Here is a 19,679-nt window from a genome sequence, read left to right as displayed (position 1 = left end):
CCCCTGCCGTTCGCCGCACGCGTGGAGCGCCAGCAAGGGTGGCGGCAAGGAACATGTTCGGCCGGGTAGCGTCGGCTCAGCATCGACTGCGACCGCCATACCTCTCCAGCCATGGTCCTGGTCTGGCTTTGCGTGCCGCGTGGGTGGGGGAACGAGAACGCGCAAGCACGCGGCGCTCCGGGGGCACAAAAAGACTGCCGAGGAGCGGGCAAAAAGTGAATGCTTGGACGGGGAATCGAACCCCGGGCTCCCGCAACCGTCGCGATTGACTCGCTCATGGCAAGCGAGAATTTTACCACTAAACCACCCAAGCGCCATACTTGCCGTCTCAACTAAACAATATATGAACCTGTTGCTGGAAAGACTGCGCTCACCAGCAGATCCCGAGCATTGAGAGGCAGCACACAGGGCAGCTCCTTGTCAGGAGCTAGCACACAAGGCTGATCGACAGCAAGAGTGCTGGTTGGGCTGATGACTGCTGCCTGAGCTTGTAAAGCATATTGCAGGAGGTGCTGATGCCAAGAGTACACATGTTGTGTCAGCACAACTCACTCTCTGCATCAGAGAGGTGACTTGTGCCTCAGAATGCTTGATGCACTTTCTGTCTGAGCAAAGGGTTCATATACTGTTTGGTTGAGCCGGTGAGTATGGCGCTTGGGTGGTTTAGTGGTAAAATTCTCGCTTGCCATGAGCGAGTCAATCGCAACGGTTGCGGGAGCCCGGGGTTCGATTCCCCGTCCAAGCATTCATTTTTGCTTCGTGCCCACAGGCCCGGCAACCCGTTCTGTCTTCTCACAGCCGGGGCGCCGGCGGCTCTTCCAGCGGACAAGCAGGCGACGGCGGTGCTCGCCTCCGCATGTGCGCCACGTCCTGACCTTGCATCGCTCACGAGGGCGACGCTGAGCGCCGCTCGCTGTCACTCACGCCGCAAAATTGCCCCCCCCCCCCCCGAGGGACGGATGCCGGCTGCGGGTGTGCTTGCTCTCGACATCGCAGCGCCGGATCTCTCCGTGCTGTCCATGGCCCGAACCGCGCCCTGCAGCTGTACAGCGGTATGCGCGCGATCGTGTGACACGGGAGTGTCCTCACGCACCCCGTCGCGTCGTCACGAGCCCCCAGCCGGCTGCAAGGGCGAAGCGACGACAGGCGTGCTGTGACGCTGAACAGCGGCGTGAAGATGGATGCCTCTGCATGCTCACGGCAGCGCCGCGCACGTGCACTTCTCGCGCTACCGCTCTGCACTGCTCTGTGTGCACCGTATCAATTGATCGCGTGGAGAAGGGGCAAGCCGAGGCGCAGCAATCACTGACTGCGTGGGCGTCAGCATGGGTTGGCCCGTCGGCCTCCTCGCGACTCACTCCGAGTCGAGCTCAAACGGACACTCAATCGAGTTGAGCTGCGTGCTGGCGCCTTTCCGGCCGATGAGCCCCGTAATCTTCATCGTGAGGCTGACGGCGAGGTTGAGCGTCGGGCGCGCCGTGCCGGGCACTGCATGGGGTGGTCAGCACTGCCGCTGCTGCAGGCACGCGCGCGACGCACCCTTGTGGCCGCACGCCTGGTAGAACTCCTGGAACGTCGAGTCGCCCGACGCGGTCGCGTTGAGGCTCGTGTAGCTAAAGTCGATGGGGAAGAGGAACTGCGTGCGCTTCTTGCCCGGGAACGTCTGCGAGTCCATCTTGCCCTCGCCGACGAGCTTGCGCGTCGAGAGCGAGTACACCTTGATGTCGAGGTCCGTCGCCGACGAGGGAATGTAGCCGCCGCGGTTGTCGCCGGCGAGCGAGATGTTCATGCGCATGCTGGCGGAGGGGTCAGCAGCGGCGATGGCTGCCACACCACGGCACTCACGCAAACGAGCGCGTCGGCGTGTACGTCGTCGACATGGAGCCGGCGTTCGGCACGGCCAGCAGCGGCTGTGCGCTGAAGAACGCAAACGCTGCAGGGGAAGATGAGCAAGCGCGAAGCACAGAAGGACCCAAGCCCACGCACTGGGCACGCGAGGGATCACAAAGTATAGCGTGATGCCGAGCCTGCCGCAGGAGTCAGCCCTCTGCCGCACTGCGAAACCTGAAATCTACTCACAAGATCAGGATGCCAAAGGCGAGGAACACCGCCAGCCGCGGACTCAGCCAGCCGCACAGCTTCGTCTCGCCGCGCGCCCACTTGCCCGTCGAGCGCCCGATGCGGTTCTTCTTCTTGGCGAGCTTCGACTTGCGGCGCTCGCGGCCCTTCATCATGCGCCGCTCCTCGTCGGTGTACTCGGTGCCGAGCGCGGGCACGGTGATCAGCTCGATGCCCTCGCCCGTCTCCTTGCCCGCGTACGAGCCAGGCGTATCCGGCGGCGCAGCCGCGTAGCCGCCGTAGTTGCCGCCGTAGGCGTACGACGGCGACGACGGCATCGGCTGGTCGCCCACGACGCGCGGGTCCGACGTCTGCGCGTCAAAGCCAAACGCCGAGGCGTCGAGCAGCGCCGAGCCGCGCGAGTTGCGCGCGTTGCGCGAGCCGCCCTGCGGGCCCCAGTAGCCGTCGCCGGACGGCCGGCCCGCCGAGGCGGCGCCGCCGCCCGCACCCGTCACGCCGGCGATCATGGAGCGCGAGCCGGCGGCGCTGAGCGGCGCGGCGTTGTTAAAGTCGTCGTAGACATTCCAGTCCTCGTCTGCGCCAAGAGCGGCGTCAGCCAGGGCCGGGGTGAGAGGCCGAGAGGTGCGTGGAGAGCGCGGCTCGCAGCCGCATCGGGCGGCGCTACGATGGCCCAGCTGGTGGCCGTGGCAAGGGATGCTGGGAGAGCACGGCTGCATGGCATGCCCCTCGCCTACGCCTCTTCTCGCAGCCTTGCGCCACTGCGCCCCTGTCGCATGTCCTCGGCCCTCATGCACATCTCGCCTCACCACGCTGCGCCCCTGCGCCACTCACCCTCGCTCTCGCTCTCCTCGCGCCACGCCTGCGCCGGCCCGCCGGCGTGCTTGGCCATGCTGCTGCGGCTGGCCGTGCCGGCGCGCGCCTCGTAGTCGCCGGCGTCAAAGGCACGCGCGCCGCTGCTCGTCGAGTAGCGCGGCTGCTGCACGGGCGCGGGCCGCGTCGGCGAGGCGGGCGACGGCGCAGAGGCGTATGCGTCGGCAGCGCTGTAGGACATGGCTGCGGTGATGGGTGGTGGTGAGGAGGAGAGAAGCAGCGCGGCGGATGCAACACCCGGCGGCGTCTGCGCTGCCTGCTGCACCCTGGCACAGCATCAGGTGCGGCTGCGTCCCTCTCGCGCCGTGCCCGCTGCCGCCGCCGATTTCAGATTTCCTCGCCGCCGCGCGCGCCGCGCCGCCGCGCTGCCGCCCCTAGCCTCACGCTACCGCTCGCGTGGCACGAGCAGCCCCCCCTGGCACATCTCGCCGCCGCCGCAGCGCAGCAGCATGTGCGCCTGACAGCGAGGTGAATACGTCGAAATCAGGGCGCAGCGCAGAGGTGCTACGTCGTGTGATCTGAGGCTCCAGTTGCTGGCGAGATGATGGCTGGGCGACATTGAAGCCATGGCTTCGTCTCGGACGCGGAGCCCCGACGCGCCTCGGACGCTGCAACCTCGCTCTCATCGTTCACGCCGCTCGTGCAAGAAGCTGCGACGTCCAGACCGCCTACTCGAGACGCCCTTGGTGCCTGTCCCCAACCACAGCAGCAGGCCCTCTTGAAGACGAGCGTGCCGACGGCGTGCAAGACCAGCTGCCCTCCATGCGTCCTCAGCGCAGCTGCGTGCAAGGTGCTGCACGCGCCTGCACGATGAGAGGCCGGCCTGCGCTGCTCTCACGCGCAGTGCTCCCACGCTCTGTTGGTCAGCTTCCTCCACCTCGCCCTGCTCCGCCTGCCCGAGGCACTTGCCGATGTCAGCCCCTCGCAGCGCACCTCTACTTCCCACTTCCACCTCCCAGCACCCCCTCACTGCAGCTGCATCCTGCATGCGCGGCCTGCCCCGTGCGCCGCCGCGGCCCGCGCTGCTCTGCGTGTGGCCACGCCTCGGCGTGCCGCCGCCATTGCGCCTCGCCTCGAGCTCCTCGCGCGCCGCTGCCTCCAGTAGCGCCGCAGCTGCGCCACCACCAGTCGCACGGCGTCGCGGCACTCGTATCGTCTCGCTGCTCGTCGCCGCCGGGCTGGGCGTGTATGCGACGGACCGCTGGCTGTGGCACCGCGTGCTGGAGCGCAACCTGCGCACGGCGTGGTGTGCGGCGCAGATCGCCGTCGACTACAAGTGAGCATGCTCGAGAGCAACACGGCCAGGAGTACGGGAACGCAGCAGCGGCAATGGCTTCCCTGGTCCTGAATGGGCAGAGCTGCGGGCGATGATGGCAGGCGTTCGCGGAGATGTGCGGTCTTCGCGCTGCAGAGAGGGGCATTCCCTATGAGCATTGCTGACGCCCTGGCAGATTCGTCTGGGACGGCAGCCTCGAGTCGAGCCATGCGCTGCACGAGCGCTGCGCCGCACGCATGCTTGCAACATGCGAGGCAAACGCCGGCCTCTACACCAAGCTGGCACAGGCGCTCGGCAGCCAGGGCGCCGTGCTGCCCAAGCCGTACCTGCAGCTCGCCAAGCTGCTCGACGATGCCGAGCGCATGGACTGGGAGGTGGTGCGCAAGGTCATCGAGAAGGACCGCGGCGCTCCTGTCGAAGAGCTCTTCCACTCCATCGACCACACCCCACTGGCGGCTGCGTCAATAGCGCAGGTGCACGTCGCCCGCCTCAAGACGCCCTCCGGCGAGCCGGGTGCCGCCGTTGCCGTCAAGGTGCAGCGGCCCGAGATCATCGCGCAGGCGGGGTGGGATCTGCTGTGCTTCCGACTGATGCTGCACGTCTACGAGCGCATCTTCGATCTGCCGATGTCGGCGTTCGGCCAGTACATTTCGCAGCAGACGCTCAACGAGACGTCGTTCGTCAAGGAGGCTGCCAACGCCACGGCGCTGCGCAAGGCCGTGGAGAGCGATCCCATGCGCCTCATTCGCGAGACGGTCATGGTGCCGCGCATCTACGAGGAGCTGAGCGGCGAGCAGGTGCTCGTCATGGACTACATCCCTCACGCGGCCAAGATGACGGACGTGAAGCGCATCGAGGAGATGGGGCTCAGTGTCAAGGAGGCGACGCGCAGCGTCTGCGAGGTCTTCTCGAGGTGAGTGGCGTGGCAAGGGCAGCCGAGCTCTGGGCTGACACCTGCGCCGCAGCATGATCTTCCAGTATGGTAAGCCACTTGATGCGCGACCACTGCAGCGTCACTGACCCGTCTCCAGGCCTTGTGCACGCCGATGGACATGCCGGCAACGTGCTGGTCCGTCAGCACCCCAACGGCAAGAAGGGCAAGCACCAGATCGTCATCATCGACCACGGCCTCGTTGTGCGCCTGACCGACGGTATGTGGCGGTGTCGTCTGCACTTCGCGCCGCTTGCTCACGCCTGCTGCAGACTTCCGCAAGCAGTACGCCCAGCTGTGGAAAGGTGAGAAGCAGCGATGAGTGCTCGCTCGCACATGGCTCACCACCTCTCACAGCAATCTACGAGGTCGATATGCGCGGCATGAACCGCATCATGTCGTCCTGGGGCATCGGCGAAGAGGGCTCGGAGCTCTTCGCCAGCGCCACGCTCATGCGCCCGTGGTCGGGCAAGAGCAAGGAGGAGAAGCAGCGGGCGCGCGAGGAGCGCCGCGCCAGCGGCAGGAGCGAGGCCGAGGTGCAGCGCGAGAAGATGAAGAAGTTCCTTGACAACGTCGAGCTTGTGCCCAAGGAGCTCATCTTTGTGGGGCGCAGCATGCGCATCGTACAGGTGCGTGCTCGCGCACTTCGCTCGCCTCGCCTTGCTCACCCTCCACCCAGGCCAACTGCCAGACCGTCGGCTCGCCAGTCAACCGCCTCAACATCCTCGCGCGCCACGCAGCCTCTGCGCTCGTCTCCGAGCAGCACACGACGCTCGCCGACCGCGTCGCGAGCCTCAAGTTCCGCACGGCCCTGCTCGCCATCGACGTGCTCTTCCAGTCGAGCCGCCTCGTGCACTGGGTCGAGCTCTTCTTCAAATACCCGCTCGGCGCGCTCGGCCTCAAGCCGCTGCCGGCAAAGGAGCGCAAGCGCGGCTTCGAGGACGACCTCGCCGCCGGCATGTCCGAGATGGCCGCCGAATTCGGCGTCGAGATCGACGAGGACGCCTTCAATGGGTAGTGCCCGCAAGCACACTCGCATCCTCTCGGATCATGCATACCTCTCCGCCGTCGCCTCGCCTCACATAGACGCCTCATTCCTCGCACTCGCACCAGGGCATAGCGTAACGGGTATCAGTCCGCATGAGTTGGCGTGAGGGCGGTGCGCGTGAAGTGTGTGTTGCGCATGCCGCAGGTCGTGCGAGAGAGGGAGTCCTCGAGTATCGTCATCTAGTGGAGTCAGGAGTCGCGATGAGGTCCGTGCTGTGTTCTGGGTCGTGGATCACGACATGCCGGCGTTCTCCCGGGCGCCCGTCTGCGCGCGCTCAGAGTCGTCCACGACAGCATCGTACAGCAGCTGCGTGCAGAGCTCGTACGCCGGCGGCGTGTGGTCGCGCAGCATGGAGCGCGCAAAGAGCGGCTCTCCGAAGCGTGCGCGCACGTCCTCGCACTCGCGCAGCACCACGCGGTGTGCCTCGCTGCGCTTGGACGACGACTGGCCGGCCTGCATGAACGGCGACGAGGCAGACGTGCCCGACGAGGCAGCCGTGACGTAGACGGCGAAGGCCTCGATGCAGAGCACGCGGCCCGGCGGATACTGTTTCCGCATCAGCAAATGAAGCCGCCTTCCCTTCCGCGGCCACTCACGAGCTTGTCGTTGGACATGTCGGCACGCATCGTCTGCAGCAGGTCCCAGAGCCAGTCCGCCAGCTCCTCGTCCGTCTGTGGATCGGCCTTCTTGCTCTTGTAGCCACCACGTTCCGGCTTCGCGCGCGGCAGCTCTTCTGCCTCGGCATCCTCGCCAGGCTCAGCCGAAAGACGCGGATCGGTGTAGCCGGCCTCAGCTGCTCGATTGCGTGTGCGGCCCTCGGCCAGCTCGCGGAGGTCCAGACGCTGCTCGCGTTCGTGAAGCGGCACATCGGACGGACGCGTGCCAGCGGCGCCGCTGGACTGCTCCGCAAGCAGCTTCGAGCCGCCCGCGTGCTGCCGTTGGTAGAGGCCGATCACGCGCCCGACGATCTCCTGCGCCATCACGCTGTCCTCCTCGCTAAGGCTCTTGGCTACTGCCTTGAGGTCGTGCAAGACGCCAAGCGAGAGCGACGGCACGATGTCGAAGCCGTGCACGAGCGACGTGCAGAGACCCTGGCTCCAGCGCGACAGGTCGGCGCTGAAGACGGCCGGCACGCCGAAGCCAAAGCAGTGGATCGGCCGGCCGGGCGGCAGCCCAGAGTCGAATGAGGTGACAAAAGGCGTCTCGATGGGCGGATGTCGGACGCGCGGCTGCCCGTCTGGCTGCGCAAGACTGCGGTCGTGAAAGACGTGCGCCGGAGAGCTCCACAGGAGCGCCAGGAGCGATGCGACACCGCCGCCGAGCGAGTGACCGGTCAGCACGAGACCGTAGTCCGGTCGAGACTCGAGCGCCTGTCGCAGGGTCTCCAGCACCGTGCTGCCCTTTGCGAGGCGGCGTGCAGAAGCAGCCATGCCCGAGTGCACCTGATACGTGTGCTTCGGATCGCCGCCGTCGACCCAGATGTCCTCCGACAGACACGTCAGGTCCACGAGGATGTCCGAGAGGCCCATCGTGCCGCGGCAGGTGAGCACAATGGCGCGCGAGGCGTCGTCGATCGAGATGAAGTTCACGATCGGCGAGAGGGCCTTGGAGAAGGGCAGGACCCCGCCGCCCTCGGAATAGCTGCTGAGCAGCATGTGCTCGGCGGGGATGCCGACGTGATGACAGCTGCTGGACGCGTCAGCAGTGCGCCTTCGATCTCAGCGCTGCGAACTCACTATGCGTAGACGTTGGGGTGGTGCTGTCGTTGCGTGAACATCACATCGGCCTCGCCGATGCCGAGCAGACGCATGAAGTTCTGGCCGTACGAGGCGCTGGCGTGCCGCATGAAGCGCCGCAGATTCGTGGCCAGCCGCTGCTGCGGAAACGCTCCTGGCGCCCCGTGCGGCCCTTCCGCATGGGCGGACGCCTCGGCGCGCGTTGTGGTGGTGGTGCTGCGCATGTGCGACTGCGACGTGATGGAGCGCACAGAGCTGATGCTCCTTGTGCGTGGACGGCGTGTCTGCGACGAGTCGGGCGGATAGGCGCGAGACTGCGGGTCTGGCGGCGGGCGAGGTGCCGGAGGACGAGGCAGCTCTTTGTGCCGCGAAGGAGCACTTGCTGAACCGGCCGCCGGCACCCCAGTGCGGCGCGATGCGCGCACGGGAATGTCTGGCTGCGCCCGCTCGTTGACGACCCTTCGAGGTGTGCTGGCACCGGACGAAGGGCCGGGAGACTGCAGATTGGAGATCTCCTTGAGGCTCGCGCCCGTTCTGGCCGACACCGCCGAGCGAGAGGCACTCGCACTCGATCCGCCCATGACCGACGATTTTGCCTTTGCAAAAGCTCGCTGGATCCCCTCGGCAAGCTCGCTGCCTGCCGAGGCCGATCGTCCCTGCTCCGTTCGCGCGGACGTCGGCGCATCGCGACGCTCGGTCAGTCCTCGGCGACTAGCCTTGGGCGAGCGAGGCGGAGAGACTTGCGGCGAAGTAGCGGCGGTGCTGGCTCCGGCGTCATCAAAGTCGTGCACGCGACGGACCGTGCGCCGCTTCTGCACCAGCTTGCGGGTGATTGTGCGCAGCGTCATGCGCTGGCGGCTCTCCTCGGGATCCTCGAGCGCCTCTTGCCGCGCGCGCGCCGCAACGCTCTGCTGTCCTTCGCTGCTCGGTGGCAGCGGCAGCGGCTGTCGTTGCTTGTCCTCGTGCAAGAGACGGCGCAGGTTCGTCTCTGCTTCGCCGCCGCCGTGCAGCAAGGCTGCCTGCTGAACGCCACTCGCCGACGCGGAGTGCGAGACCTCCAGCCATTCGTCGTCCTCGTCCTCGGCGCCCACCCTTGGCGAGGTTCGGCTTCGCGAACTGCCCTCCAGCGAGCGGCTGTCGGTCAAGAGCGCGCTGAAGGGATTGGCGAGGCGGCGGCCGAGACGAGAGGCGCCCTGGTCAGGCGCTGCGGCGTCCGCCTTTCCCTTGCGCCGCCGTCTGACCGGCTCCTCGCTGGTCTCGAGCGTCGTTGTCGTCTCGACCACCTCGATCGTCTCGGTGACCACCTCGGACAGCTCTTCGCGACCGCCTCCGCCGGCATAGCGGCGCACGATGCGCCGGGTGTCCTCCGCCGGGGAGTCTAGCGCAACGCCCTCCCGCAGCTCTTCGTCATCCGCGCCACGAACAGCGCGAAGCACTTCCTCCGGCAGCTCGTCACGGCCGGCCACGATGGTGGAGCCTGTGTCGCTCTGCGGCAGCGCAAACGTCTCATTCGGGTCCTCGTCATCCGGAGCGGTGCCGACGAGATACTCGAGGTCTTCCAGTACCGACGCACTGCCGTCGATGCTCGACTGGTACGGCGAGCTGCTGCCGTGCGCGTCGCCGTACTCGACGCTCTCCAGCGCTGTCGGCTCGTCCAAGCCGGCGAAGATGGACTGCGAGCGGCGGACCGTGCTGAAGCCGCTGTGCATGCTGTTGCGCGACATGCGCCTGCTGGATGCATGCGACGCCGACATGTCGGAGCGGCCTCCGAAGTGGCTCGACGCGCGCGGCGGCACACCTAGCGGCGGCGAGCCCATCGGCGAGCTCGATTCGAGCATGCGCGGCTGTGCAGCGGTGCCGCTCTTGGTGAAGTTGCCCGGGCCGACGATCATTGCGGCCCACGACCGTGTCTCTGCAGTGCCCAGCACCGTGCAGTCGTACACGACGCGCATGCGCTGCGCACGCGCCGTGCGCTTGTACGTGGCGTTCTGCAGCACCGCAAACGTGGTGAGTGCCTTCGTGAGCGCCGCGAGGCCCCACCAGCTGCCGCCCGTGTGCGCGGCATACTCGGCATCCTGCGTGAGCTCGCTGCGTACGAGCGTGATGAAGCTGGCAAGCGCCCGGCTCGTCTCGTTGGAGCCAAAGATGCCATCGATCAGCTGCACAGACTCGTCGGCAGCTGCTAGGCCGCCGCGGATGCCTGCGTCGGCGAGATGGAAGCTGCTCATCGCGAGCAGCTCAGCCATGGTGAAGGTCGAATGGATGAGGTAGATGCCGAGGCTGGTGCGCAATGTGAGCGAGCGCACGCGGGGGGCCGTCGAGAACGCGGCTCACCTCGTGTAGCGGTCCAGCACGTTCAGAAACGCATCGCTGTCGCCACTCTGTCAGCAGAGATCGTCATCTCACGTGTGCCACACTCACCCTCCGGTGCTTCGCGCCTCGCCGTTCTCGAAGCTCCACTCGTTGTCACCGCCGCGAATGGCATGCACCGCCCGAGCGGTGCCGACGGCGGTGATGAGCGCCCGGCGAGTCAGGCCGAGGCCCATGCCGGTGCCATGCTTTGCAGCCTCGAGGACAACTTCGATGAGGAATGCGGTGCTCTTCAGCGAGACCCGCGCCAGGATGGAGAGGGCCGAGACGAGCTCAGCGACCTGGGCGGGCAGCAGCGCTGCGGCGAGGGCTCATGAGTACCGCTGCGTGGCACACCCTTCGCCGAACGACTCACTTCTTCCGGCTGCGGCAACGAGACCCCGGTCTGCCTCATGCTTGGCTACGAGTCGCAGCGCGCGCTGCTCCAGCTCGCGGCGCTGCGTCTGGCTGAGCGCGCTCCCGCCGTCTGCAGGCCCGAGCGGCGGCACGGGCGGCGCCCCCTCGACAGGCGTGCTGGGGCCGCTGCCGCCGAAGAGGTAGGGCCGCAGCAGCGCGGCCATTTCGACGAGCGAGGCGGCTCAGCGCAGAGCCGTGGCGTGGCTGCAGATCTCCTCCTCGACGCCCGCCGGCGCGTGCACGGACAGGTGGCGCACTTGCCGCTGCAGCGCCGGCCACGCGGCGTGCGTGCTCTTGCTTGTGCGGACGGCGGCAGGTGCCGGCGGGCGGCGTGTGGAGCAGGGCTTGTGGCGCGCACAGATCTGCGCAGGGCGGTGGTGGTGGTTGGGAGGGAAGCTGGGTGCTTGCGCCAGTTGCGGCCCGATGGCTGCTGGTGTGCTGCTCCTGTCCTGCGGGGCTGCCCAACGGCCCGGCGTTCTACCTCCAGCCGCGCCGCAAGCCGCGGCTCACCTCGGCTGCAACGCGCCTCTCTCGCACGATGCACTGAACTGCACTTGCACCCTGCTCCGGCCGCTGCGCGTGTAGCGCCGCCATCTCGCCGCTCCCCGATCAGGCCCCGAGGTATGCTGTGCCGGCTCTCTCGAGCGAGCGAGCAGCAAGCGGTGCTGGGGCGCGTATGAAAGTGACACGCGCCTCGCGCCGCGGAGCGTGAGAGCAACACCGGCGCCGGCGGACAGCTACGGCTCCGCGGACGCCGCGGCGTGCCGCCTGCGAAAAGAGAGCGGCGGCCCAGATTTTGAGGCGCAGCCGAGGCGAGAAGGATGCGCTGCGCTGCTCGAGCTGCACCGCCGGCATCAGCCTGCTGCTCCCTCACGGCCTGCACCCACCACCACACCGCCCACACCATGCCGTCCAAGCGTGCATACCGCGGGCCCGCCGCATCCTCCACCGCAGCTGCCGCGGCCGCCGCCGCAGTGGGCGGCGCCGCAGCCGGCGCCAAGAAGCGCAGAGGGCCCAAGACGACCATCGACCTGCCGCGCGGCAACCGCGCAAACGGCGCACGCAGCGCACCCGCCGCCGACGGCTCCGACATGGACGAGGACGAGGACGAGGAGATCCGCGCGGCGCTCGAGGCGCAGGAGATGGCCGGCGCTGGCGAGAGCAGTGAGGAGGAGGGCAGCGAGGAGGAGGCCGCAGGGCAGCGGCAGGCCAAGCGGCGCCGCGAGTCAAAGGGCAAGGGCAAGGACGCCGAGCAGGTCGACTTCCTGCTCAACCTGGACAGCCAGGCCATTGGCCGGTGAGTGTAACGACGGAACAGCACGCCCGACAGCTCGCCGCTGCGCGCGCCCCGAACTGACACGCTTCCGTAGCTCACGAGCGGAGATCGCACGCATCGCCAAGGCAGAGCGTGCCGCCGAGCGCTCCGAGCGCAACCACGCTGCACGACAGCGTGCTGAGCGTGCGCAGGCAGCCGAAGAGTCCGACGCGAGCACAGACATGGAGGGCCTGTCCATCGCCAGTGGGTCCGACGTGGCCAGCGGCTCAGACATGAGCTCGCTCGAGTTTGACTCGGACGAGGAGCTCGACTCCGACTCGGACGATGACGCGGCGCCGCGCGCGCCGGTCAAGGAAGTCGACGTCGAGGCAGAGCACGCAGCGCGCATCCGTGTGCAGCAGAAACGCAAGGCGGCCAGCGATGCGGCCCTCAGCGCCGAGCGTGCGAAGCGGCGCCTGCCCGTGCGCGCCGCGGAGGGCTGGCAGTCCGCCTCTGATGTCTCGGGCGACGAGGACGAGAGCACAATCAGTAGTGACGACGCCGATGCAGCGGCCAAGAGCCGCGCTGTGCACGCACCACTGGAGGACGACGAGGAGTCGACGTCGAGCGAGGATGAGGAGGCGAAGAGGAGAGCCGCTCAGCCCACGTCGACCATCACAACCGGCGCACGCTTCGGCATGCTGGCGCCGTACGCCATTCTCGGCCTGCCCAAGCGGTCCGAGCGCGTTGCTGCTGCCCGTGAGCAGATTGCGCGCCTGTCGACGGACATTGTCGGAGACCCCGAGGTGTCGCTCGGCATGCTGCGTCGTCTGGCCGTCTTTGCTGGCCGCGCCGTTTCGGCACCCGAGGACCAGCGCCCCGCCGGCGACGGCAAGGTGCCGAAGCGTCAGGTCGACGATGCCATCCGTGCGGCGGCGATCATGAGCATGTGTGCCGTATTCGTCGATATTCTGCCCGGCTACCGCATCCGTGCGCTCACCGACGCTGAGCAGAAGGAGAAGACCAACCAGGAGACTGCGCGGCGGCGAGAGTGGGAGCAGGGCCTCGTCGACACATACCGGAGCTTCCTGGACATCTGTGACAAGATCCTGCGAGGTGAGCTCCGGAGACTGCCGGGTGTGCGCATGACGCTCACGCGCCCACCTACAGTGAAGATCCCTCTGTCGGCCGTGGCGCTGCGCAGCATGTGCCTGCTGCTCACGCGTGCGACGCACTTCAACTACCGCACGAACCTCATTCGTGCGCTGGTGTCACAGCTCTCGCGCCGCGGCTGGAGCGAAGACAGCGCCGCATGTGCCTCTGCGCTGACAGAGGTCCTGCGGGCCGACCTGCGCGGCGACGTCTCGCTCGAGGTGGTGCGCCTGCTCAACCGCATGATTAAGGAGCGCGGCTACCGCGTCAATGCGCGAGTGCTCGACCTGCTGTTGCATCTTCGGCTGCGCGACGAGCTTGGCGGGCGGCGAGGCGACATGCGCTTCGTGGACCGCAAGGATCCCCGCGATGTCGCCAACGAAGACGCGCGGACTCCCAAGCGCGCCAAGATCGGCAAGGGGAAGGCGACGCCGAAGGAAGTGCGCAAAGGTCTCGGAAAGCACCTGAGCAAGAAGGAAGTCAAGAGCATGCGAGAGCGCAAGGAGATTGAGGCAGAGCTGCGGGAGGCAGACGCAGAGGTCGACGTAGAGGAGCGCACGCGCAACGTGAGTGGGGCGTGCGTTGCGGACCGAGCCATCACTGACACGTCTTGATCAGCAAACCGAGACTCTCAAGCTGCTCTTCGTCCTGTACTTCTCCATCCTCAAGGCTACGTCAGTGCCTGGTCCGCTGCTCGCGTCTGCACTCGAGGGCCTGGCGCGCTTCGCACATCGTATCAACGTGGACTTCTTCCGCGATCTGCTCGCCGTTCTGCGCACGCACGTCGGCGAGGCACTGGCAGTAGCGGAGACGCAGCCTCGCGCCTCGCACGGCGGCGCAGAGCTGCTCAGCGACAACGAAGACGCAGGCGATGACGAGGAAGACGCAGGCACGGCGGCTTGGGGCGCGGACGCCGTAAAGACGCGCAGTCAGCGAAGAAACGGCATGCGCGAGGCACTGCTCTGCCTTGTCACTGCTTTCGAGCTGCTCTCCGGACAGGGCGAGGCGCTCAACATCGACCTGGCTGACATGGCTGCGCACCTCTACGGCATCATGATCCCGCTGAGCCTGTCGCCCACGATTGAGGACGCGCCGGAGCTGCTCTCTGGCGGCCCCAACACCGAAGCTGGCGGCAAGGACAAGGGCGTGCATCTGCTGCGCACTGACGCCGACCTGCTCCTGCGGGCGCTGGAGCTTATTCTGCTCCGGCCTCGCGCTGCGACGCTCTCCTCGGAGCGGACGGCAGCATTCGCCAAGCGCGCCCTTACGTGCGCGCTGCAGCTGCCGCCGGCGACTGCGATCCGGCTGCTCGGCATCGTCCGCGCCTGCGTGGCACGCGACGCCCGCCTCGAGGCATTCCTGGACACGCAAGACCGCGCAAAGGACGGGCGATACGACGCCACGTCAGACGACGTCGATGCCGCTCGACCCCTCGGCGCCGGCGAGGCGGCGTGGGAGCTGCACCTGCTGATGCGGAGCGCGAACGCCGACGTCGCCGCCGAGGCGAAGCGTGTTGCATCTTGGCAGCGGTAGTGACATGGCTGCTCAATGTCACACATGCAACGGTCCTTCCCGACGTGCAGCAAGGGCAAGGCCAGAGCAGGTCTGACTGACACTCGCAGCATCGGCTAGAGGTGATGTCATTCGTCTTCCTCGTCTTCGCCACCCTCACCGCCGTCGCCGCCGCCGCCCGAAGGGCCCGCCGAGTCGCGGCGGCGCTTCTTGCGGTCGGAGCGTGTGGCAATCTTGACGCCCTGCGCCGCCAGCTTCTTCGACAGCTCCGTCGGGTCGTGCATGCCCGGGAAGCGGCGCGGCGAGTAGACGGCTGTTGCGCGATGGTCAGCACCGCGGCTGCGAAGCTGTTCACGGCGCAACTCACTGAACGGCTCGGTGTACGCCTCTGCGAGCGCGTTGGAGACGCCGTCGTTCGTCTGCCCATCCCTGCGCTCTCTCGTGTCAGACCACGCGCGCGTGCTAGCAACGCCGAGCCGTGACTACTCACTGTGCGAGATCCGCGAAGACCAGCTTGATGCGGTACGAGCCCTCTGTGCGCACCGAGAGGTCCTGCAGCACGAAGAAGATGCGGAACACGTCCTGCTCGTCCTTCAAGACGTTGGCGCTGGCCACGGCGGCGCCGACGAGGTTGCGCGTGTACGACTCGGTGGTGATGGTCGTCAGACTGCCGCTGGCCACGCCTGCGGGGTCGAAGTGCTCGCCGGCGTCGCCGCGGCCGTCGGATGAGGAGCGAGAGCGACCGATGTTGAGGGAGCCCAACGACGGCAGGCCACTGGGCGTCACGCCGCCCGAGCCGCCCGAGGAGCCTGCTCCGTCGTGCGGTACTGGGCTCAGCACAGAGGCGGAGAAAGCTGCGCCGTCGGATGCGGAGCCAGCAGGCTGCTGCAGGCTGGAGGCCGGCACCGTCGCCGCGTGGTGATGGACGAGGACGTTGCGCGGCGACGCCATGAGCTCGTCGGGATGGCAGAGATCGGAGGCGAGGAAGAAGAGGGAGGTGTTGACGTCCCTGCAGGAGAAGGTCAGCCAGAAGGCCGGCCGTGGCTGCACACCAACGCTCACCATGGAGGCACGTCTTTGCCGGTGGCCTCGTCTGTGATGATGAGCTTGACGATCAAGGTCGGGCTGAGCGGCCGACGGTCCTGGCAGCAGCACGCGTGGTGAGCTACAGCTCGATGTCGAGCGCATAAGCGGCACACACCTTGTCTCCGAAGCCGCACATGCGTGCCCGGCTGGGATGCTGCACGACCACGAGCCTGTAGCGCCTGCACGATGCCGGTCAGAAGGCGCAGGCAGCAATCTGGCGCGGTGCTCACCATCCGTTCCTGACGCGAGAGATGCCCTCCAGAGCTGCCTTGGGCGCAGTGGACTCAGGCGGCCGAGTCGCAGCCTGGCTGCTGCTGCCAGCGCCGGAGGCTTCGGCGCTCTGCGAGGGCCGCGGCACGGCCGGCATGCCTGTCGGGATCGCAAAGGGAGCGCCCATGCCTGGCGGTGGTGGCATGTAGCCGCCTGCGACGGGCGCCGACCCCTGCCCAACGCCGCCGGGCGCAGAAGCGTACGCTGCGCCCGGCGCTGCGGCACGGCCGCTGCCAGCACTCGTCATCGATGCGGTGCCGTGCGGGCCGTACGGCCCCGGCACGACGTCGCCTCGCGAGCGACGCCTCGGCCCCGTCCCGCCGGCGGTGCTCGGCGACGCGGGCGGCGAGCGACTTGGCTCAGGATAGGGCGCGTACAATGAGCCGCTGCCGGCGCGCCCTCGTGACTGGAATCGTGGCGCCTCCTGGTCAACCCTCGTCTGCTGCGTCACTTCATGCGGCCACTCACCGACGGACCGGGCTGGAGCGAGCGAGCGCCGCTGCTCGACGCCTGAGCGCCTCTGCCGAACTCCTCCCGCGGCGGATAGGGCTGGCCCGGGCCTTGGTACGGCTGGGCGTATCCGCGGAACGCGCCCGCTGCCTCCTGCGCATGCGGAGCACCGCCTGGGCCATGCGCCTGCGGGTACCAGTGGGGAGCGTCGTGTGCAGACGGCGCCTCAGCCGCACCGGCCGGCCGCGCGCCGAGAGAGGCGATGCCCGGCAAGGATGTGCCAGGCCCAGACGAAGGGTGGTGCGGCCGTGCGGAGGCGGGATAGTGCGAGGATGCCTCTCGCGACTCGTCGGGAGCGCCAGCGGCGTCGCCCTGCTGCGCACGAGCAGGAGCGCGCGGAGCGCCGTCGCGGCCGTCGTAGAAGGGCGTGCGGCTCATGTCGCAGGGCAGGCAGGTGAGGAGGCGCCGACGGACCTATGCCAGCATCAGATGCTGAGTGCCTGGCGTAGCGGTGGCCTGACGAGGCGGCTGGTCTGGCGTGCACCTTGAGGGCGAGGGATGGTGTCAGTGGAGTGCAGGGAGAAGGGAGCGGCATATGGCAATGGGACATGGAAGCAAAGAGGAACATCGCCGAGCGGATGCAGTCTGCCCCCTTCGGGCCCCATGGTCGAGCTGGTGCGGACCCGTCTCGGTCGCGTGCGTCGCGGGGACAAAGAGGTGAGCCGCAAGCAGCACAGCTGCAGGTGGATCACCGTCCGTGCGTGGCCTGCCCGGCATTCGCTGTGCTCGCACGCTGCGGCCAGCGCACCAATTTCGTCCCTGAGCTGGCCGTCCACGCGACGACAACATCACAACACGACCGCGAGTGACGCGCGGCGCGCGTCGAGCACAAGGCGGCACGCTGGGAGAGGCCCTAGCTGCCCTTGGTGCTGCTGCCGCGCAACGACGAGTCGGATCGCGCGGCCGGAAAGCGTTCGTCTGCGACGTCGACGCTCCGTGACGCCGTGCCAGGTGCAGGCAGGCCACGCCTTGGCACCTCTGAGGGCGACGGCCGCGCGAGGAGAAGCACTTTGCGGCGAGGACAAGGCACACCACGATGCCGACGCGTGCGAGACGAGACGAGCTCGTGCGGCGGCCTGCCGCGCCCGCAGCCCCTGTCGCTCCTTGGTGCTGCTGCGGCACCGCGACGCGACCGACGAGGTCCGACTGGCGTGCGATGAAGGAGCAGACGTCGCGGCTAGATTGAAGTCTATCCGCGACGGCTGCTTGGCTGACACTCCTCTGGTGCCGCAAGTGTTCGCCGCTGGCGCAAGTCATCGCCGAACAAGAGGGGTACAGACGGCCGCGAGTCGAGAGGCCGGAGACGGAGCTGCCTGCGCGACGCCGTATCGATCGAGAGCTTCGTCGGCCAATATAGCCGCGCCGCGGCAAGCACGCTGGCGAGACGGCAAGCTCTCTGGCCTCGTGGCCAATGGTGACGGCTCGCAGCAGCTCGGCTGGCCACTTGGCTTGCTGCGCTCGCATGCCAGCTGCTGGCAGGAGATGCGGATGGACGTCCTTGCGGCAGATTGTCACGTCGGCGGCAGCGCTCGCGCGCGCGCGGAGCCGGCGCCGGCCGGCGCGTCACGCCCTGAATGCCGAAGCGCCACGGCTCGCACGGACGCGACTTGGCACTTGCACGCGTGTCCTTGCCGAGCAGCCATTGCTGGCGAGCGGCACCGACGTCTGATGCCGCGACTCTGACTGCCGTGAGCGCGGGCAGGATGACTGGCCAGCCGGACGTGCCGACACGCGCCAAAGTGCCGTATCGATGCGGGTGCCGAGCAAGTGCGCCAGCCGAAGCGGGCGAGCGGGACGTGTGGCTGCGGACTGGAGCTCAGCCGCGACTCTGCTTACCTTGGTGTGGGTGGAGCAGCCCGTTGGGGCAGCACCTTGTCGGCGCTTGTCGAGAGCGGCCGGCGAGGCGCGGGAGCACCGCACAGGAGGCCGGACGGGGCGTGCCGGTGCGGGCGGTCGAGGGAGCGGACGGGCTGCAGGCACGGGAGAGGGGACGCCTGTTGGAGGACGGCGCGCCGTGGGCGGTGGAGATGTGGACGTGAAGAGGGCCTCGAGAGGCAAGGGCGAGGCCGAGGAGCGAGAGCGCCCTGGCGTGCTGCTGCTGCGGCGGCGGCGGCGGCGGCGGCCACTCGACTCGCGACCTGTCTGCTGCAACTGGTGCGTCTGGAGCCGAGAAACGGCGCCGAGCACCCAGCATCAGGCGCCCGCAGCAGCGCCAGCCGCAGGCAGCCGCAGGCAGCGAGCATGCGCATGCGCAGCTGCAGCCGTGACATGCGTGGGCGGCGCCCTCGATATGGCCGCCGCGGCCTCCAGCATGCGATGCGATGCGGCGTGCCGAGCCGTCCTGCGCCTCCATCCTCGGCGCTGCAGCGGGCCCGAAAGCAGCGCTGCTGCTGCTGCTGGGGCAAGCGCAAGCATGAGGAGCGAGGGAGGCGCGCTGCCGCTGCTGCAGCATCGCAGCCGCAGCACAGCGCGCCCGCACGCCGTGCAGCCTCCAGCCGCCTCGCCTCGCCTCATGCACGCTCCGGCTCCGGCGCCGGCTGTGCGCCAGGTTGCTGCCATGCCGCGAGCGGCGTGGAGCGGCTGTGGCTGCACGCTGCAGCAGCGGCGAGGCCGCGGGTGCGGGTGCGGCAGCAGCACAGCAGGCAGGCCAGCATGGAGATGCATCTGCGGCGGAGCTCGGAGTCTGAGCCGCTGCCCCTGGGCTGACGCTGGGCGCGCGAGTTCTCCTCTGCTCAAGGCGCCCGCCGCAGCCTGGCAGTCGAGTGGATGCTGCCGCCATGGAGGCCGTGGAGGGGCCGGAGGGCCAAGCTGCGTCGGCTCGGGCGTCGAAATCTGAATTTGCCTCCTCTGCAGCAGCGAGCAGCTGCCCGCTTGTCCAGCGGCTGGCCTGCGCTGCGCTGCTACTGCGGCTGCGGCTGCGGCCACACTGCGCTGCGAGTTGCGACTTGCGAGCGTCAGCAGCGCTGCAGGTGCAGATGCAAGTCTCAGCGCGGCCGCATGGCACCACGCTCTGGGGCGGCAAGCTCGGCCGTAGCCGCCCCCGCCGCCGCAGCGGCCGACGCCTCCTTCTCCGGCCCCGGGCGTTGCGTCAGACGCAGATAGACTCAAAGTCAGCCGGGGCCGCGGGAGCCGACGGCCGTGCGAGCGCCATCATGCATGCGCCGCGGCCCGAGCCGGCGTTGCGCCTC

General features: G+C 68.2%; 6 protein-coding genes and 2 non-coding genes across 8 annotated transcripts; 3 read left to right on the top strand and 5 right to left on the bottom strand.

The window, feature by feature from the left end:
- Positions 1-220: 220 nt before the first annotated feature.
- FA09DRAFT_t23 lies at positions 221-313 on the bottom strand. The gene has a single exon. It is a non-coding gene; the product is annotated as a tRNA-Gly (tRNA).
- A 339-nt stretch (positions 314-652) lies between these two features.
- On the top strand, positions 653-745 carry FA09DRAFT_t24. Its single transcript has one exon. It is a non-coding gene; the product is annotated as a tRNA-Gly (tRNA).
- Positions 746-952: 207 nt separating this feature from the next.
- Positions 953-3,025, bottom strand: FA09DRAFT_329140 (hypothetical protein). Its single transcript, XM_025742049.1, has 6 exons — positions 2,080-3,025; positions 1,987-2,027; positions 1,846-1,933; positions 1,540-1,796; positions 1,359-1,488; positions 953-1,309 (listed from the first exon to the last, which is right to left on the bottom strand). Exons 1-6 carry the CDS (start codon positions 2,793-2,795, stop codon positions 1,303-1,305), a joined length of 1,239 nt encoding a protein of 412 aa, XP_025599492.1. The 5' UTR covers positions 2,796-3,025; the 3' UTR covers positions 953-1,302.
- Positions 3,026-3,660: 635 nt separating this feature from the next.
- FA09DRAFT_329138 (ABC1-domain-containing protein) lies at positions 3,661-6,300 on the top strand. The gene is made up of 7 exons (XM_025742048.1): positions 3,661-4,225; positions 4,401-5,138; positions 5,191-5,207; positions 5,257-5,376; positions 5,429-5,461; positions 5,514-5,785; positions 5,836-6,300. The coding sequence occupies exons 1-7, from the start codon at positions 3,936-3,938 to the stop codon at positions 6,172-6,174; spliced, it is 1,809 nt and encodes a 602-aa protein (XP_025599491.1). The 5' UTR covers positions 3,661-3,935; the 3' UTR covers positions 6,175-6,300.
- FA09DRAFT_359804 (hypothetical protein) lies at positions 6,183-11,159 on the bottom strand. Its single transcript, XM_025745165.1, has 6 exons — positions 10,666-11,159; positions 10,362-10,608; positions 10,275-10,310; positions 7,941-10,220; positions 6,801-7,890; positions 6,183-6,750 (listed from the first exon to the last, which is right to left on the bottom strand). Exons 1-6 carry the CDS (start codon positions 10,868-10,870, stop codon positions 6,436-6,438), a joined length of 4,173 nt encoding a protein of 1,390 aa, XP_025599490.1. The 5' UTR covers positions 10,871-11,159; the 3' UTR covers positions 6,183-6,435.
- A 393-nt stretch (positions 11,160-11,552) lies between these two features.
- Positions 11,553-14,938, top strand: FA09DRAFT_329135 (NOC3p-domain-containing protein). Its single transcript, XM_025742047.1, has 4 exons — positions 11,553-12,003; positions 12,077-13,077; positions 13,132-13,679; positions 13,732-14,938. The coding sequence occupies exons 1-4, from the start codon at positions 11,612-11,614 to the stop codon at positions 14,644-14,646; spliced, it is 2,856 nt and encodes a 951-aa protein (XP_025599489.1). The 5' UTR covers positions 11,553-11,611; the 3' UTR covers positions 14,647-14,938.
- On the bottom strand, positions 14,700-16,170 carry FA09DRAFT_245380 (hypothetical protein). Its single transcript, XM_025739665.1, has 3 exons — positions 15,116-16,170; positions 14,993-15,054; positions 14,700-14,938 (listed from the first exon to the last, which is right to left on the bottom strand). Exons 1-3 carry the CDS (start codon positions 15,811-15,813, stop codon positions 14,754-14,756), a joined length of 945 nt encoding a protein of 314 aa, XP_025599488.1. The 5' UTR covers positions 15,814-16,170; the 3' UTR covers positions 14,700-14,753.
- A 2,071-nt stretch (positions 16,171-18,241) lies between these two features.
- On the bottom strand, positions 18,242-18,910 carry FA09DRAFT_245360 (hypothetical protein). Its single transcript, XM_025739664.1, has one exon. The coding sequence runs from the start codon at positions 18,842-18,844 to the stop codon at positions 18,308-18,310; it is 537 nt and encodes a 178-aa protein (XP_025599487.1). The 5' UTR covers positions 18,845-18,910; the 3' UTR covers positions 18,242-18,307.
- Between the last annotated feature and the right edge of the window lie 769 nt (positions 18,911-19,679).

This window comes from Tilletiopsis washingtonensis (assembly GCF_003144115.1).
Source record: "Tilletiopsis washingtonensis strain MCA 4186 unplaced genomic scaffold FA09scaffold_7, whole genome shotgun sequence".
NCBI classification, from domain to species: domain Eukaryota; kingdom Fungi; phylum Basidiomycota; class Exobasidiomycetes; order Entylomatales; genus Tilletiopsis; species Tilletiopsis washingtonensis.
The sequence above is the reverse complement of the archived record's forward strand: the minus strand, read 5'-3'. Positions and strand labels throughout refer to the sequence as shown.

What these genes read in the sequence shown, in the direction of transcription:
- FA09DRAFT_329140 (XM_025742049.1), bottom strand. Translation starts at nt 2,795, where the DNA reads ATGCAGCCGTGCTCTCCCAGCATCCCTTGCCACGGCCACCAGCTGGGC. An exon ending in GCCTTTGGCATCCTGATCTT is followed by an intron (nt 2,028 to 2,079) that starts GTGAGTAGATTT and finishes CTCCTGCGGCAG; the next exon opens with GCTCGGCATCACGCTATACT. An exon ending in CCAGGCGTGCGGCCACAAGG is followed by an intron (nt 1,489 to 1,539) that starts GTGCGTCGCGCG and finishes CACCCCATGCAG; the next exon opens with TGCCCGGCACGGCGCGCCCG.
- FA09DRAFT_245360 (XM_025739664.1), bottom strand. Translation starts at nt 18,844, where the DNA reads ATGGAGGCGCAGGACGGCTCGGCACGCCGCATCGCATCGCATGCTGGA.
- FA09DRAFT_359804 (XM_025745165.1), bottom strand. Translation starts at nt 10,870, where the DNA reads ATGGCCGCGCTGCTGCGGCCCTACCTCTTCGGCGGCAGCGGCCCCAGC. An exon ending in CGTTGCCGCAGCCGGAAGAA is followed by an intron (nt 10,609 to 10,665) that starts GTGAGTCGTTCG and finishes CCCTCGCCGCAG; the next exon opens with CGCTGCTGCCCGCCCAGGTC. An exon ending in GTGCTGGACCGCTACACGAG is followed by an intron (nt 10,221 to 10,274) that starts GTGAGCCGCGTT and finishes ATTGCGCACCAG; the next exon opens with CCTCGGCATCTACCTCATCC.
- FA09DRAFT_245380 (XM_025739665.1), bottom strand. Translation starts at nt 15,813, where the DNA reads ATGCGCTCGACATCGAGCTGTAGCTCACCACGCGTGCTGCTGCCAGGA. An exon ending in GTCTTCGCGGATCTCGCACA is followed by an intron (nt 15,055 to 15,115) that starts GTGAGTAGTCAC and finishes GAGAGAGCGCAG; the next exon opens with GGATGGGCAGACGAACGACG. An exon ending in GGCGTACACCGAGCCGTTCA is followed by an intron (nt 14,939 to 14,992) that starts GTGAGTTGCGCC and finishes ATCGCGCAACAG; the next exon opens with CCGTCTACTCGCCGCGCCGC.
- FA09DRAFT_329135 (XM_025742047.1), top strand. Translation starts at nt 11,612, where the DNA reads ATGCCGTCCAAGCGTGCATACCGCGGGCCCGCCGCATCCTCCACCGCA. An exon ending in GACAGCCAGGCCATTGGCCG is followed by an intron (nt 12,004 to 12,076) that starts GTGAGTGTAACG and finishes ACGCTTCCGTAG; the next exon opens with CTCACGAGCGGAGATCGCAC. An exon ending in TAGAGGAGCGCACGCGCAAC is followed by an intron (nt 13,680 to 13,731) that starts GTGAGTGGGGCG and finishes CGTCTTGATCAG; the next exon opens with CAAACCGAGACTCTCAAGCT.
- FA09DRAFT_329138 (XM_025742048.1), top strand. Translation starts at nt 3,936, where the DNA reads ATGCGCGGCCTGCCCCGTGCGCCGCCGCGGCCCGCGCTGCTCTGCGTG. An exon ending in CAGATCGCCGTCGACTACAA is followed by an intron (nt 4,226 to 4,400) that starts GTGAGCATGCTC and finishes ACGCCCTGGCAG; the next exon opens with ATTCGTCTGGGACGGCAGCC. An exon ending in GTACGCCCAGCTGTGGAAAG is followed by an intron (nt 5,462 to 5,513) that starts GTGAGAAGCAGC and finishes CACCTCTCACAG; the next exon opens with CAATCTACGAGGTCGATATG.